At 34.6% G+C, this 17455-nt stretch overlaps 3 protein-coding genes across 4 annotated transcripts; 2 read left to right on the forward strand and 1 right to left on the reverse strand.

Annotated features, from left to right (window-relative positions):
- Positions 1-598: 598 nt before the first annotated feature.
- On the forward strand, positions 599-5568 carry LOC113283250 (E3 ubiquitin ligase BIG BROTHER-related-like). Of its 2 annotated transcripts, none has more exons than XM_026532451.1 (7): positions 599-667; positions 1417-3715; positions 4009-4129; positions 4238-4281; positions 4719-4843; positions 5027-5135; positions 5324-5568. In XM_026532451.1, the coding sequence occupies exons 2-7, from the start codon at positions 3605-3607 to the stop codon at positions 5366-5368; spliced, it is 555 nt and encodes a 184-aa protein (XP_026388236.1). In that variant the 5' UTR covers positions 599-667; positions 1417-3604; the 3' UTR covers positions 5369-5568. The 2 variants fall into 2 exon arrangements, with proteins under 2 accessions (XP_026388236.1, XP_026388235.1); XM_026532450.1 differs by lacking the exon at positions 599-667 and adding an exon at positions 4423-4467 and having other exon boundaries at positions 3052-3715.
- Positions 5569-5806: 238 nt separating this feature from the next.
- Positions 5807-7278, forward strand: LOC113283249. The gene is made up of 2 exons (XM_026532449.1): positions 5807-6187; positions 6318-7278. The coding sequence occupies exons 1-2, from the start codon at positions 5872-5874 to the stop codon at positions 6764-6766; spliced, it is 765 nt and encodes a 254-aa protein (XP_026388234.1). The 5' UTR covers positions 5807-5871; the 3' UTR covers positions 6767-7278.
- Positions 7279-8542: 1264 nt separating this feature from the next.
- LOC113283248 (protein GrpE-like) lies at positions 8543-12020 on the reverse strand. Its single transcript, XM_026532447.1, has 3 exons — positions 11784-12020; positions 10742-11212; positions 8543-9213 (listed from the first exon to the last, which is right to left on the reverse strand). Exons 1-3 carry the CDS (start codon positions 11976-11978, stop codon positions 8998-9000), a joined length of 882 nt encoding a protein of 293 aa, XP_026388232.1. The 5' UTR covers positions 11979-12020; the 3' UTR covers positions 8543-8997.
- Positions 12021-17455: the final 5435 nt, after the last annotated feature.

Below are 17455 nucleotides of genomic sequence, written 5' to 3' on the forward strand. Positions count from 1 at the left end.
AATAACTTGTTTTGTTGATGCTAATCTGGTTCAAATTTATATGTTTTCTGAATTTTTTAGGTTGGTTTTTAGCTTGGAAATTGGTTCTAATTCGTATTCCAGTGGTGCAAGAAATACTCAAGAATTTACGGAAGAAGCCCTCAAAGAAACCAATAACTGGTCGTCTCTCTCGGTTCTACAAAAGCAAGGGAGCTCCTAATTTGGCTTCAAACTGGTATTACATTTGTCCTGCATTTTTCAAATTACTCACAACCAGCTAGATAGATGTTTTATTAGGTTTTATAAATGGAATTATTCTGAATTACTATTGACTTTGTGGAATTAGAGAGCCATTTAAGTAAATATGATTAGACTAGACATTGATAAACCCGAAGCATTTGATCCCTCCTCCTACACATTGTTAGAATTCGGATAAACGGAATGTGTTTGATTCTGTCAGCTGGTAAAGGAAAGTTTTCTCTACGTAACTCACAAAGTACCTTGCCTTTTCTCTTCATGAGTGAGAAAGGTGCCTTATTTTGTATGCAATTACTAATTAGGTGTTGTTAATAAACTTCAATTGCTTAGAGTGGGTTTACCTCATTTTGCTGTGGAAAATATTAGAATGGAGCAAAGAGAGAGGAGATATATTTGAGTAACAGTTGAAGCTGATGGGAACTTGTTGGTGGTAAGTTCACTTTTAACTTAGAAAAGAACAAGCTGAAGTATAATGACGTTAGCAGCAAATCACACCAAAATGAGCTAATATGGTTTACTTTCAGATGACATAATGCATAGAAGCTACAGACACATTGCATACTGCTACCTGATGAAATTCTCTTTTTGGCTGAGCCTTCACTAAAATTAAAACATTTTTGCCTATTTGTTTCGGACATGTAGGCAGAATAATGAAGTTAACAATGCAATCCAGTGAAACTGAGATGGTCTAGATTCAGATGACCACTTATATCAGAGCAAAACATGTAAACCAATTTGATTTGGGGGTATTTGCTGGTTCCAGATCGGTCATAAGCATTAAGTTAGTAATAGTAGTATACTAGTATTTAGGCCATTCATTTGGATCACCGCCAAAACTTAACGATCAGTCCAAAATCTCTCTGATATTGGTGTCTTTTCTTGAAAACAGTTATAAAAGTGTTTTCGGTGATTGCATGAACATGAAACATTTGAAAAAGTGTGTCGTTGAAATGCTCTCTCTCTCTCTCTCTCTCTCTCTCTCTCTCTCTCTCTCTCTCTCTCTCCCAACTTTAGCGGAACTATAGAACATTGACAAGTCTGTTCAGAATGGCTCGACCGGGCATTTAAGTCTCTAGATGCCGATTTTAATCCTCTTTGTTCTCTCCAATTTATTCTGCCAATACCGTCCTTCAGTATTTTTTATCCCCTTGCAATAAGCTATTTTGCTGTTGTTTGCAGAAGACAACTTGCAGATGAAGGGACATGGACATGGTTGTTTATCTCTTGAAAGGTGTGAGAAAGATCTTGTGTTTGCTGCAGCGTGGGTACAGAATTAGGTGGAATAATCAGTGCATTCAGAACCACTTCTCAGTGTAGTTTACATGATTTCATGATAGGCGACTTGGTAATGGGAGGTCTTGTTTCTTCTTGTATATAGATTCTGATTCTTGTATTTGATTTCCAATAGGAAGGAAACCGTTTTTTTTAAGTGTAATTGCTATGTGGTCAGTTTAGGCTTCGATTGGATGTGGTCATGTCTAGCTTTTGAATTGTACTTTAGTTACAAACATTCTTGATGAAAAATTCACGTCCTATCTGTCTATTTGACGTTTATTTTCACCCTCGTATCTTGTTCTTTCTGTTTTCAGTGACTGCATTATGAAATTCATTCTTTTATATTTCCACACCCCCACTGTATATAAAATATTTTGACTGTCTCAGTGTATAGTATTTTAGGCTGAAAATGCAATAGAATCGTGAATGCCATTGCTCTCTAAAACCTTAATTTCAATTTCAACCAAGAATTTGGTTAAAGCGAATCGAGTTACTTTTTATGAAAGTACGTATAGACCTCTAAGCTCTGTTGTTAAGCTGTGGTTGGTCTGGAATCTGTATTCGGTGCATATCATTTACGTTGTTCGGCATGTTCATTTATGCTGTTCTATATACATGGTTTTCGTATCTGAATCTTTTGGACTGGGTAAAACTGTTCGAATTGCATCTTAATATTGGCAAAAGGGCAGCACAAGAATCAGAGAGAAGTTGTCGTAGAGGTACTTGTTCTAAATTCTTTTCTTTTTTTCTTTTGATAAGTAATATGTTTAATGGTCCATTCATCTGAATTTTGTTCTTTAGGTATCAGTATAATACTTAAATAAACTTTTCTCTTTTATGTCACATTAACTATGAAATGTAGAACTAAACACTAATGCTATAGGACTATAACTATACGAATATGCAAGGGAGATTGATCTACATTGCACAAAGCTCTCTTTAGCTGTTTTTGTCGGACCATGTTTAGAGTATCTGGTCGAGTTTTTGAATTTTCTGAAGGTTTTCTAAGCCAATAGAAGGTTCTGGTGTTTTTTTTTCTTTTCTTGGTTGTTATAGTTTTCGGCATGCCGAGTCTTGTGCTGTTGTGTGGTATAGGCTTGTAGTGCTTGCTTTAATGTTCTACTACACCTCCATCGCCCTTTCCTCTTCTCTGTCTCTCTTGTAAATGTCCCTGATGCTTTAAACTGTTGTTTCATACTTTGTTTGTCATTTTGTAGTTAAAATTTGTCGTACTTGTGGTGAATTTCTTTCTTGTTTTGAATTTCATTGCTCTGATCCTCTTCCATCTTCACTTTACTAATGGATTAAATATTTTTCGGGATAGTTAATATGCTGCGCGTGTAAAGTTCCCAATGCTTGTTATGTTTCACGATAAAACCTCTTAATCTGTGATTGTGAAAAGATGCATGCGGAGTCTTTTCTCAATAATTTAGACCTAGGATCTAAAAGTATTTGAAAATGTAATTTGGAGACTCTTTACTCCTTGATGTCCTATTCTAGTCTGAAGAGAGTGACAATGAGAGGTTTATTACACGTAGTTTGGGCAGTGGCAGTTCAACACTTATGTGGCTTGAGTTTTTCAGATAATTAGTAAAAATTTAGACTGCTCTTAACTAATGTGTTTGATATTTAATCTTTTGTATGTTTGTGTGTATGAGAATATGATTCCTTTAGGAAATCAAATTTTCTTTTTTAGTCTCTTTAACCTTCGCTTTTTTTGAAAAGAACTTTTCAATTTTAACTTTGCGATGTACACACATTTGCTAGTTGTGGTTGAATAGAACGATTTGGAGACAAGGAGTGTAGACCAAGCCACCTCTTCTGTTATTTCCTTATGCTTGGGAGGTAAGGAGTGTAAACCAAGCCACCTCTTCTGTTATTTCCCTAAGAGATAAAATACCTTGTGCTTTATGCTAAATTTGGTATTTTGAGGAATGAAGAAACTTAGAAAAGGTCCTTTTCTTTGATCAAGGGGTATCTCTCATAGTCATTATTGGTTCTCTTCTTTTAGTTGATTATCTACCTCCAAATACTCTCATCAGGTTTCTCTTCTTAGGTTCTCTTCACCATCAGAAGAACTTGGTTATCTTCCATGGATAATGAAGAGAACAAACAGAATGATACGTACAGGAACAGTATACCCTATGTTCAACTCAACAGGATCGACTCAGATTATGCTTTTGCTTTGGCATTGCAGGAACAGGTTCTCTGCTCGTGATCTCTTTTTTCTTTCTTCAATGTACAGATAGATTACCATCCGTTTTTTATGGTTATTTCGTCTGGTATCATGTTTATCTTCAAAATCTATAATATTATTGATTGAACAAAGCACATTAAGGATATCTAAGATTTTGTTGCAAACCATTAAGATAATTATCCCATGTCGTATTGCTGAAACATATGTGTGAATCATTAGCTAGTTTTAGAAGTAATGTTGGTTTGGTTGTTGCTTTTTCATTTTCTTGGAAGGATAATAAATGAGATTTTTTATGTTAGGAAACACCATTGAGACCATTTTTGGCGAGTGAAAGTGAGTCAAATGATAGCGACGAGGACTTCGAAGGTGATTCTGAAACTGATGACTGCGTGTCTGATGAAATGAATGAAATTGATGAAGGTGATAAGACTATACTTTATAGAAAGGCCTGGAGGGTCGTTAAAAGGTTCTTTTCACTTATTATTTAATGTGGATGATTTCTGACTTGTTTGAGTTTTTATTCCACAGCCGAACTATTGGATCTCAACAAAGAAGCGAGCAACGATGATGAGGTATTCTAACATTTAGCCATATCAGTACCAGAATCTGTTAATTTGAAGGAAACTTCCGTTGTACTCAACCTAGGTTCTCTTTTTCCCTTTTTTCATATATGTGCTTTACTGTAATGCCTTCACCTTCGCCATATGTGTTAGGACATGGAAGAGGACGATATCGATCCTGATGAATTATCCTATGAGGTAAAATGTGGTTAAACATTTTACATTTAAACACATGAATTATCCATGTGTTAAGATATCCTGAAACGATATCTTCAATAATTTCACATTTGAATCATGGTGTAACTGATGGCGAAATATTATATCGTATGAGGCTGGGGTTCTATTTGTACACATAAATTTCAAAAATAAAATAAATAGTTAAACAGTTTTGAATTAACATGAATGAATGACTAATTTTTTTTAATCTGTTATTCCTTTATGGCGTGTAGGATTTGATTGCGTTGGGAGAATTCGTTGGAACTGAGAACAAAGGGCTATCAACAGACAAAATCAAATCTTGCATAACTCCTTACGCATATAAATCACAACTGGAGGGCAAATATGGGGTTGATCAGTAAGTCAAGTCTGCAGCCGTACTAAAATTCCACTAATATTTCCATTTACCAGCATCGTACTGTTTCTGATCTGGATAATGAGAATCAAACATAACAATGGAAAAATATATGTATTAATGAACTGCTTGTTTGAAATGTTCTTTTTTTTTTCTAACTATAACATGGAGTCATGGACCTGATAGGTGTGTAATCTGCCAAACTGAGTATGAAGAAGAAGAGCAAGTAATGACACTTCCATGCGACCACATGTACCATTCAGAATGTATCACTACATGGCTTCAAATCAAAAAGGTAATGAACTGCTTATTTTTCTCTTTTATGCTTTATTTAGTTTGGTGTGACATGGTGAGCTAAACATTTCATCACTATACAAGGGAACAACCTGCACTTTAAATTTCGAACCGACATGCCCTTATAAGTTGGTTCAAACTTCATTTTTATTTTTCTCCTTGGTCAATCTTGAAAATCATGTCTTGCAGGTTTGTGCCATATGCAACACTGAGATCTCCGAAAATCTTCCTTGACGCCTTAATTACTTTCCTGATTCATCTGCTCAATGTAAAAATGTAACAGAAATGAATGTATAGTTATGGCTTAGCCGCCGGTTTGAAATCCATTGAACTTATTTGACCAAAAAGCGGCTGGTATAATTTTATCAGCTGTCCAATTGTTTCACTGATGATGTTGCATGCTGATCTGAATAAAGAAAGTCACTGACCCGTAATTTTGTTTAAGAGAGTGAACATGTCATGTCATAAACATCAATTAGACTCCTAATTTTGGCCGACTTTGCAAACGCACGTGTGAACACACTTGTACTGGATATATAGGCCTTACTTTTAGGCCCAAACCAAACCTCATTAGCCCGACATTCTGTCGTGCAAAGAGATCGATTGATCCAGGGACAAAAAGAGAGCGTAGACAACACCCCATGTGCCTCTGCTCTTTAAATGACAAATTCCATTTCTTTAAAATCCTTGAGCATTCTTCATTTTCACTTCACATTCTTAGAGTGTATCTGCATATCATGAATGGGTGCAATGAAGAAGGAAATTACAGTAATTTCTGCAACATTCATCCAACTAAAATTCAAATAGGAGTTTGCTCCCTCTGCTTAAAAGAAAGACTTGTCGTATTATTAGCAACATCATCATCAAAATACAAACAGCGTTCTAGGAGAAGATCTACATCATCAAGAAAATCTCATCACATTTATGTTCTTCAAAAAGTTTCTGCATTGGGCTCGTTCCTTCGTCGCTCTGAGTCCTCCCGGCGTGAACAAAGATTGGCGGCGAAATCAACTGACACTGACGATACTTCCACCAGTACCAGTAGTCAAGAAGGTATGTACAATAATTGTAGTTCCGCATGCAACTTTGCACAAGTTCTTTCCTTTGTACATAGGATTCTACTGATCTTTTAGTATGCAGAAAACAATACATCTGAAATTTGGTGTTTGATTACTCCTGCCAGATTCATTCATATCGATCAAGTTTGAAGATAATGGTAATGCCTCGTGGGTTAAGGATTCTACAGAACATTGTAAACCTCACTCATCGGCGACGCCCACAGTAACAGCACCGTTGAAAGCTAAAAAGATAATGCACAATGTCAATACTACTACAGAGAAGATGAAAAAGAAGAAGAAGATGGACACTGATAACAGAATTACTAGTATTGTGGAGCACCATGGTGGTACCACCGGTTCAGATGGTGGAGCAGGAATGCTTAGGTGGAGAAAGAGGGTCGGGCAAGTTCTGTTCCAACTTGTAAGGCTTAGGAAGTCAACAATGATGGAAAGTGGTTGCCAAGATAGTAGAAGTAACAAAGGCAAGAAAAGCAGCAGCAGTACACTTAAGATTAGGAATAAGAAAAATTGGATAAAGACTATGACAAAGAAGAGGGACCATCGTCGAGTATGAAATGAAAAGCCAATTTGGTTAAAATTAACTGTAGAGAAAGAGAAAGGGCATTTCTTGAGAAAGAGAAAGGGCATTTCTTTTCTTTTGCACCAATGGTGCATGTGGTTGTTTTATAAAGTTTGGTCCAAAGATTGGATAATTATTATTGAGATTGGAGTGAACTTTCCTACTACTACGTATGAATGCACCATAAAAAGATACAAGGCTTTGTTTCTTATTGAGGTGGACCTATCCATCTCTCTCTTTCTTGTCTTCTCACTTGTCACATTAGATGTTTGCCTGTCTACTGTACTGCTCAGGCGCTAGCTGGGTTGATGAAACGTGGGCGAAGCTTCACATGTGTACATATATTATGTATTAGTCTTTCTCCTCTGTCAGTCTGTTTAAGAGCAGAGTTTAATGGTTGAATTTTGGATTTTTTGCCATTTTGGGAGGGTATTGCTTGATGTAATGACAGTTTGATTTTTGAATGCAGTGCAGTTATGGCATATTAATAATTGGAAGTTGACAAAGATTTTGGGCAAAACTAGGTTAAAGACTGAAATTATGGTATAATGTGTTGCCAAGACGAAAATAGAACCCACACCCCCGTATAAGCTGCCAGCCTGCTACCATTAGCAAAAAACCAGAATTACTTTTTAACTTTGGAGAAAAGTGATCCTTTTCCTGAAACAGGAGTAATAATTCAAACATAGTCTTAGAGAGTCAGTGTTTAGTCCAGGTAATAAACTCAAAGCTGGATAAATTTCAGACCAGAAGCTATTTGAACAAAATGCAACTACCAAAATAACAATAAACTCGGAAAAATTGTACAGAAACAACTGTAGAATGGATTCAAAGCACAGACAGGCGTACCCGGTTATAGTCAGTAATCAGGTAGTTGAAGAAAGGACCACTTATATAGATCACAATTTTCTTGATAGGACAGGTGATTGCTTTACTGTGTAGCCGTCTGAGGGGACCTAACTTCAGACACATTGCATCCAACCATTTTTTTATTCAATGGTGGTGAGGAGTATCCAGTATGGTCCAAAATTGGTCCATACCCAAACATAAAATCTGTTCATAAAAGTCTAAAAAAGATTGATTTGGCCTATGTCAATTATTTTGCCAGTTTCATTATATTATTTATTCTCCTTTCTCAAAAGGAAAGAAAACAACATGAACCAGAAACAAGATTTGAGCATACAGCTAAGCTAGAACAAACCCCATGAGGGACTAAAGGTAGTCGCCTGTCAAAACTATATTAACAGGCTACAAACAGTTCGGCCCAGTCAAATGAGTCTGAGCACTAGTTGTTGTGGCTCATCTACCTGCCTCTAATTTAATTAATCGCCCATGCAGCAGCAGATTGCACAAAATATGGACAGGGAAAGAAGCTAGTCACTCCCTCAGTTCAGTGCTGTTCTGAGTATTGACCTGGGATCCTATACATGATTCGTGTGTTACGCTACATTTATTTCTACTAACCCCGTCCTGTGAGAATGTAACTGATCTTCAAGATCCAAGATCACGTATGAAGAAAAGACAACAATAACAAGCGTTCACAGTTCTACTTTTCACCTTAGCAACTCCTGAAAAGCTTTACAATCTCAGTACTTTCTAAATATATCTATTCCTAGAGGCCTGCAGCCTAACAATAAATAGGTGTTCAGCAGAATCTCTACAATTACAGAAGGAAAATCCTTGAGAGTGGGATAAAAATAAAATGGGAAATCATGCCTTAATTTTGATAAAATAAGTTTAGGTAAGATTGCGTTGAACATTTAAAAAAAGAGGTAAAAACGCCAGGAATGTTCTATATTCAGTGACCAAATAGCATATAACAAAATCCCCATCATTACAGAAATTTTCTTCCTTGCAGCTTCTATGTATTTACTATTCAGGTTACACTTTTATAAGATTGTGCGAAATGCTCAAACCAAAGCAATTCAAATTTGATATATATATCTAGACAACTTTTAGTTCTTAAAGAATTTAATCTCAACAATGTACTTTCAGATATCATTGAAATGGTTCAAATCAACAGCTTAATCCCATTGAGAACCCTTGGCTTCAGAGAACAATGTAAGTATAGAACTTTCTAAGGATTGGAGAAGGTGGTTTTGTTGCAAAAGGGGGTTTAATTGCATAAGGTACATGTTGTCAAGACTGAGATTCAGGCTATTGGAAAATAAAAGAAAAGAGACTACAAAAAAAGTGATGTTTCAATCTGGTAGAAAGGTTAAATGTTACCGGTTTAAACTTTCATCCAAGCTAGCTGTTACAGTAGGTTGGGTAGATTCCTCAGCTGTAGTTGCTGGTTTTTGTCGACCTGGGCCTGAAGAGACTTTAACCTTGGCTGGTCGTACAACCCGATCTCCAAGAAGAAACCCACGACGAACTTCTTGAATTATAATTCCATCCCTGAATTGTTGAGATTCTTCACGTGCAATGGCCTCATGGAGCTTCAACAAAAAAAAAAAGAGCAGAAAGACTTAGGGTTCAAGAAAAGAAGCAATGACACAAATCGAAACAAAGTATAGGTAAGAAAAACGAGCAAAAAAAGCAAAAGTGGGAAACCAATTTGTTAGTCACTGGTATTAGAACTTCAGGATGTGCTTGGTTTGCTCACACCAGACACCACAAACCAGATTGCTGCAAAATAATACATCTACTTGGCTTATATTCCCAAAATTGACGTGGATATCTATCTTCAATCATTTTCTCTGTTACCCTAATCATATTAAAAACCGTACAAAAGAAAATTACCAATCACAATCAATTAGACACATTGGTTTATTTAATAGTTCTGCCCTGTAAATTGTAGGTGCAGTTTTCTCCTCCATAAAAACCCTTTCAAATTGTTCCATATCATTCTTGGCATTCACAACTTTGGGGCATTATATCTTTCGTTAAAAGAGTCAATTTCGGAATTCTAGTTGTTTTCTAAAATAATAAGACCATGTAGTGAGCACCACTTTTCCAAATTTATTGCTTAAACTAGTTTATCCTTCAAGCTTATCACCTTATCCTTCATAACAGAATCCTATTGTGACCCTCACATGCAGGACAAAGAAAAGTGTGATGAAAGATAAATCGCATGCCTTCGGAAATAGACTTGTTATGTCACTCCAACTCCTTGTAGACTCTGATGTTGCTGGAGGCTACTGGGAGTGCTATACTATTAAGAACCCTAGTAGATACCTCTGATTGCCTTAACACAGCTATTGTCACATAGGTATTCAACAAAAACAGATTCTAGTATCAGTATATATTCATTTTCTCTACGGTGACCAGCTTCTTAAAGAAAATATAGCAGCAACCACAGTGCATAGTGTAGAAAATTCATCAAGGTGGTCATATTTCCCCAGAGTACAGCAGATTAGTCGAACTTTTAATCACTATTGAAACAGTATTATCCATTTGGCCTACACAGGTGAACTTGTTACCTGTGCATCTAGATTCAGGTATACAAGTGAATACGAGGGTTGCTCTAAGAAAAACAAAAAATAATCTATTCAATATCAGACTATTCTTTACCTAATAATTAGGTAAAACCTAATCCTTCAGTTGGTTAGAAGTCAGAACTTAGAAGTAGCTCATCAAGGGGCCATATAGAGCAAGCAGTAGATAATGTTGACGGGATTAACTGACATCTGAATATAAGCAGATTAGCACAAATATCGAATCCGAGTCGAAATATCATGTATGGAGAACCTCACTTCTAAGTTAATGCAAAAAATGAAGATTCCTCTCTTTTCTATACTAATTCTCTTCTTTCTTGCAGTTTCTACATCACTGGTTATTCTCTAAAGAGAAAAAGTTGGCATGGGAACTAATCGCTCTTAAAATATTTTTTCCATTTCAGCATATCTGTTTACCAAATAAATAAGCAACTCAATATCTGATTTTTATGTCTCAAGCAAATGCGTAAAATGAGCAATTAAAGACTATGCAAATATGAGGTGGAAGAAGTTTGAAGGTTACACTTACAGAGGGATCAAATAGCTTTCCAACTGTTCCGATAACAGCGACATTCAAACTTCTCATGGTTTCCACAAATTGCTTGTATATGCCCTGATAGCTGGCAACAAGCTTTTCTTCCTTCTCTGTTTCTGGTCTGCATTGTTGCTTGGCTCTCTCAAAATTGTCTACCAAGGGCAAAAGGCTCTCGATTAAGTCTACCTGAGTATTAGATGTCAATCTAGCACGATCCTTCTCAAACCGTTTTCTAAAATTTTCAAAATCTGCTTGCACCTGGATGTAGTTTTTCTTCCCAGAAGCTACATTTTCAGATAGAGTTGCAACTTTTTGGGTCAATTCGTTCTTCTCTTTTACAATGATACATATTAATGCCTCTATATCAGACACAGTCTGTTCATCCAGATCAAGAATGGCCTCCTTGTAAAGTGGAATAAGGGTCTTCAAACTAGGCAAAATATTACCCTCCTCCCCATCAATTGACTGCACATAAATTAATTTTAATTTTTACTCCAATCAGCAAAACAAAGTCTGAAGAGCACAAAACTGAGATAAGTAATAAGTGCAAACCCTAGCGCTTGCATACGCAGAAGTTGATCAATTACCAAATACAACAGTACAGAGCTGATATTGCCTCATCGCGCTAGATATATAATTTCAACTGGTTGATCATAATTCTATCATCAATTCGTAATGAAACTTGTTACACCAATGGTAAGTTAATAGTCAGTGCATTAGTAATTGAGTTCCTAACATTTCTTATTGTCAAATTACGGGTTCAAAAGCCCTAGCAGTACCAGGAGCATCATGCAACTAAAATTTGATAAAGATTAAAACTTTTTAACATCCTGAAGAAAGTTTACCCATACCCATTCTCATTTGCCATTTTACATAGTAGGAAAAGAATTGTTTTTAGGAATGGTACAATTTCAGATATCTAAAAAATATATTATCTCCTGACCCTATTCCAATTCCAAGAAATTAATTTATAACAATTCAATCTCAGTCACCATTCAGGTAGATAATTGTAACGATTTTAAAACAATTAACGCACCTTTGATTTGGATATGAAGGAACGCCTGACTGGTGAGATGGGAGAAGCAGTAGAGACTGGAAACCCTAACTTGGATTTGCAAAGACATTGATTGAGTTGGATTTTAGTTGGAGATGCAAATATCCTAGAGGGTTTTGTGAATGATGAAATACGAGGTGGAAAAGATAGTGAGTGATTGGATAAAGGAACTGCCATTCAAGAAGACCCCAACAACACGAGGAGACTGCTGCTGCTGCCTTTTACTGTAAACTATAAAGTGAACTCTTTGGTATTTATTTGAAGGCTATTATAGTGGCGTCACACTCCATTAGAGGGGCGTCATATGATAGGACAAAAATGGAAACCCTTTATCTAAAATAATTTTGTAATGACTAAATAACCCTTATTTAGTTAATTTTAATTTAATTTAATTAGATAAAAATTAAATTAATGAATTTTGTTGTATACTTGGTAAATTCTGGGACAAAGTTTTTGTGGGAAGAAAAACTGGCCGTAAAATAAACTTCTACAGTTGGAAATAATCCAAACCTGGACGTAAAATCACTTATACGGTTGGAAATAATCCAAAATTGGACGTAAAATCACTTCTACGGTTGGAAAGAAAACTAGACATAAAATCAGATTCTACGGTTGGAATTAAAAAGAACCTGGACGTAAAATGAGCTTCTACTGTTGGAACTAATTCAAACCTGGACGTAAAACTACATGCAAATAAAATTCTACGGTTGGATTTAATCCAAACCTGGACGTAAAATCACTTCTACGGTTGGAAATAATTCAAACTTGGACGTAAAATCACTTCTATGGTTAGAATTAAAAGAAAACTGGACGTAAAATCGGATTCTACGGTTAGAATTAAAAGAAATCTGGACGTAAAATGAGCTTATACGGTTGGAACTAATCCAAACCTGGACGTAAAAATACATGCGAATAAAATTCTACGGCTGGAATTAATCCAAACCTGGACGTAAAATCACTTCTACGGTTTTTAAGTTTGTATTTTAGTTAAAGGGTAATCTAGACATTTTGTATATGTGTTAGGATATCCCATAACCATTATTTTGGACATTAAGAATCCAAGTGAAGCCCCTCTATTGGAGTGTGACGCCCCAATAATAGCCTTCCTTTATTTGTAGACCTTATGGACGGGTCTTGCACATTTGTTTATTGACTCACCTGCGTCGCTCGGTCTTGACTCTCGACTCATTTGAGTTCAACTTTCATATCTGAGGTCGGTTTCTTTTTCTTTTCTTTTTTCATCCCTAATGAATTTGGTACTAACGAATTTCGAATTCAAGCCACCGATATCATCATCCAATAACTTTACCATTGATATCCGAAATTTCATATATATGATGGAAAGGATGGTGGAATGGAAGTTGTTTCTTAAATATTACTGGTATCCCAACGTCCTAGTATCCTCGCAAATATTGTTTCGAATTAAAGTGTGAGTCTCTCACATTTGGTTTGTTTCTTGGTGTCATTGTTTTTGTGGTCGTTGGCGGTAAGAGGGAATTAAAGGGACAAAAATTGCATATCATGTGGTAAAAGGCTAGTTTTAAAAAAATAAATAGAAAAAGATACATTTGGTTTATATCTCACTCAATGAGATTGCTCGGCCACAGAGGCAGATTCGATTCCCATTCTTGACAAGTAGATGAATTTCTAGCAAACTTATCGATCTCATTAGCTACATTATTCGTGTTTCCATGAGAATAAACACAAGACCAAGAAACACATTGATTAAGAAGTACTAAACAGTCGGTAATTTTTTTTTAATTTGTCCATTTGACTGCGGAAAAATTTCCGTTCGCTGCATTGATAACATTTAAACAGTATCCTTCAAAGATTACTTTTGATATCCTTTGTCTAAAGCCATTTGACTTCTTCTAAAAATGTTGCATCTCCGGCTTGTTCTGGGTCCGCTGCTATCCTTGCACATCCTTTGGCTCTGAAGCACAAACCTACATGTTGTAGAAGGCTATCAAAGCCTACAAAAAAAATAAGAATTTAAGGGTTTGTTATTTCTTTGTGTTTGTTGAAACATTGCACTTTCTTAAAGCATCCCTGTTGTTATTATTTGTTTTACTTGTATAATTTGTTTAAATAGGAGTTCATGTACAATATGGTGCCACTGCTAGTGATTATCTCGTGGGAAAGTACTTATATTTATGATGCATGAAATTTATTTAGTCAACTAGAGTACGATTATGCAAAGGTATATGATACCTATGGAGTTATTTAATACAATTTGATTAAGAAAGGATGGGATATGTTGCTTCTAAATTGTTGCTGTGAGATTTAATGCTTGACAGTCATCCGCTGCATGATTTGCCAAGTCATCCGCTGCCTAGTTTCCTTCCCTATGGTTATACCTGAGAATATGTGACTTTTTTTTGGCCCGATTAGTTACTGTGAGCATATAAACAATAATTTATATGTGTCTAATAATTTTGTGATTTAAAATTTGAAGGACAAACCAAGTTGCAATGTTGGAATCATGTGTGTTGTGCTTGTCATGAGATGGTATTATATAAGAGGTGGACTGAATGTGCTTTGTGGGATAATGAGGACATGGTTATTTCAACTAACAAGTAATTGATAAGATGGTGAAACTAATTGGTGATTGAAAAGATGTACGGTGTGACTAGTATCTACAAGACTGTATTCACTGCAGATTTGGTTAAAATTAGTTGCAGTTTTCTGTAGTGGCAGTTGAGGGGTTATCGCTAGTAACAGACAGTCTGTGCTTTGAAGACCATGAGACACAAATGAAAAGAGTAAATAAGGCTTTTAAATTCGTTTTTTTCTTCTTCCAATTACTTTATTGTTATTGGTTTTAACACAGTTGGTCATGTTTAATAGATGTTGCAACTATTACTACTATGTGGAATCCACATATACACTAGATTTTTTATTCTTTTAAATACCAATTTGACTGAGATTAGGTATTATTCGGTATTCTCACCTTAATTGCTTGTTGCATCTAATTTTTCTCTGCTTATAAGAAAGACTTATCATGATAAGAAAGATCTTTGGACGTGCATCATGTAACTGCCAATTGGGAAGCTTTCAGTCCCTAGTATTTTTTTATTTTATTTTTTTGAAGGTAAACAATTTCACATCAAAATCAGTTCCTTTATCTCCAACAATAGAGATGCCGACCCAATCAATCAGAGAATTCGAGTTCACCTTTCTGAAAAAGGGTCGTTATTTGTATCAAAATAATCCCCCTTAGATTGAGAACAATTCACAAAATTTATTCTCAGATAAAATTGATAAATTTTCTGGTTATTAAGCGCCATCTAGCAAAGAATGCAGAATCTACATCTAACTCAGTCCCAGATGGCCTAGTTAATTTTAGGAGTAACATCCTGATCAGTGCGTAATTTACTATACTTTTGTTAACGATTCCATGTTTGTCTTTGCTGCATTTCTTGCATATTACCTTGTATTACTCTTGTTTTCTTTTGTTTGTCTTATTTAGGTGAAATCATTCAAAAAAGGAGCAAGAAGAGTGTTGAAATGGTCATAAAAGTAAGGGAGGACTAAGTACTAGGTGTAACTTGAAAAAAAACAATGCTTCAAAAGAAGAAAGAAAAAAACAACTGATTTACAGTAGAAGAAGAAGGGAGTCTATCAAAACCGATTTTCAATCGGTGACAAATATTCAGTAACCTAGATGAATAATTGATTCTTGTACATTCTTAATTTACCCAATAATTGATGATTACTCTGAAGTAAGAATTACCAATAGGTACTAATATAATGGGCTTGGTTAGTGGCAGGTCCACTCCTTAAGAAGCTTAAATCGGGTCTATTATTTATTAATTTTAAAGAAACTAAATTTTTGGATCCAAATATATAATTTATGGTCCTATACACGCGGGAAACCTATTAAGTGTGTTTTCAGAATTCTCGAAATATTCTTTTATTGTAACACAGATATAATCTAGATATTTTTGGCTTTCTTTTCATGCGTTTCTCATATCTGTTTTTCTCTCTCCTTCTCCTCTTCTCCGTTGCTGCCGCTTATGAAATCTTTTTCCAATTCATTTTTGTTATGAAGATCGTTTCGTGATTTACAGGTAATCTTCTCTCCTATTATGCGCACGTAATATTTTCTCTTTTTTTTTCTCAACTGAATCATGAAGATCTGATCGATTTCATGATGTTTTCATCTTCTTGTTTCGTTTTTGGTAGTTTGATTTCATGATGTTCTCTTGTTTTTGACATGCTGCTGATTTTTATATTACGAATCAACATTACATATATTGCATACCGAAAACATTTCTTCTAGTAATGTTTTTTTAGGGTTTCCAGTATCTAATCGCTTTATGGATGTTAAAATTGATTATGTGTTTGATCTCCATGGTTGTTTGTTTGTTTTATCTTTATGAAAATAGTTCAGATATAGATGAATAATCACGTTTTTTGTTCATTTCGTCACTAGATTTGATTATATCAGTTTCATTTTGTTGGTTTTACAATTGTTTTAGATTGTTTTTGTGTATTAACCAATAGTACGTATCTGCAGTACTGACAGAAACCTAGGTTTGCAAACTTTTTTTATTTGATTCAGAATTACATATATGAAATAGAAATAAAAGTGTTTTGATTCTGCTTTTTGCATAGATTCGTTAATTATTTTTGACACGCAACTGATTTTTATATTATGAATCAACAGTACATACATGACATACTAAAAAAAAATTGCTTTGATTTTGTTAGTTTTTCTAGTGTTATCACTTTTTTTAGTTGATTCAGAAGTACATATATGGAATATTGCAATAAAAGTATTTCGATTTTGTTTTTTCATAGACTCATTAATTGTTTTTCACATGCAACTGAATTTTAGATTATGACTTAGCAGTAAATATATGGCATACTGAAAAATACCGCTTCGATTTTGTTAGTTTTTTTTTATAGTATTATTATCACTTTTTTTGTTTGACCTAGAAGTATATACATGAAATATTGGAATAAAAGTCTTCGGATTCTGATTTTTCATATATACATTCATTACTGGATTGATATTTTTTTTTTGTATAGTTTTATCGTTTGATCCAGGAGTACACAGATTGAATACTGAAATAAAAACTTTCCAGAAGTACATATACGTCATACTGGAAAATATCTTTTGATTTTGTTATTCTTTTATGGTTTTCTCACTTTTCAAAAGTACATATATGTCATACTAAAAAATGCCACAGTAGATAGATGGTATACTGAAAAATTTGTTAATTTTTATAGTTTTATTGCCTTTTTTTGTTTTATTCAGAAGTACATATATAGAATACTGAAATATAAGAGTTTCAGAAGTACATATATGGCATATCGAAGAATATTGCTTTGATTTTTTTATTTTTTTTTATAGTTTTATCACTTCTTTTGTTTGATCCAGAAGTACATATATGGAATACTGTGCAATTCTGTTTTTTCATATATTCACTACTTATTTTTGACATGAAATTGATTTTTAGATTATGAATCAGCAACACACATATGGCATACTGAAAAATACTGCTTTGATTTTGTTATTTTTTTATAGTTTTATCTTCTTCTTTTATTTATTTATTTATTCAGAAGTACATGTATGTGGAATAATTGAATAAAAGTGTTTCAATTATGCTTTTTCATAGATTCGTTACTTGTTTTTGACATGTAGTTGA

Source organism: Papaver somniferum, chromosome 5 (genome assembly GCF_003573695.1).
Source record: "Papaver somniferum cultivar HN1 chromosome 5, ASM357369v1, whole genome shotgun sequence".
Taxonomy (NCBI): Eukaryota; Viridiplantae; Streptophyta; class Magnoliopsida; order Ranunculales; family Papaveraceae; genus Papaver; species Papaver somniferum.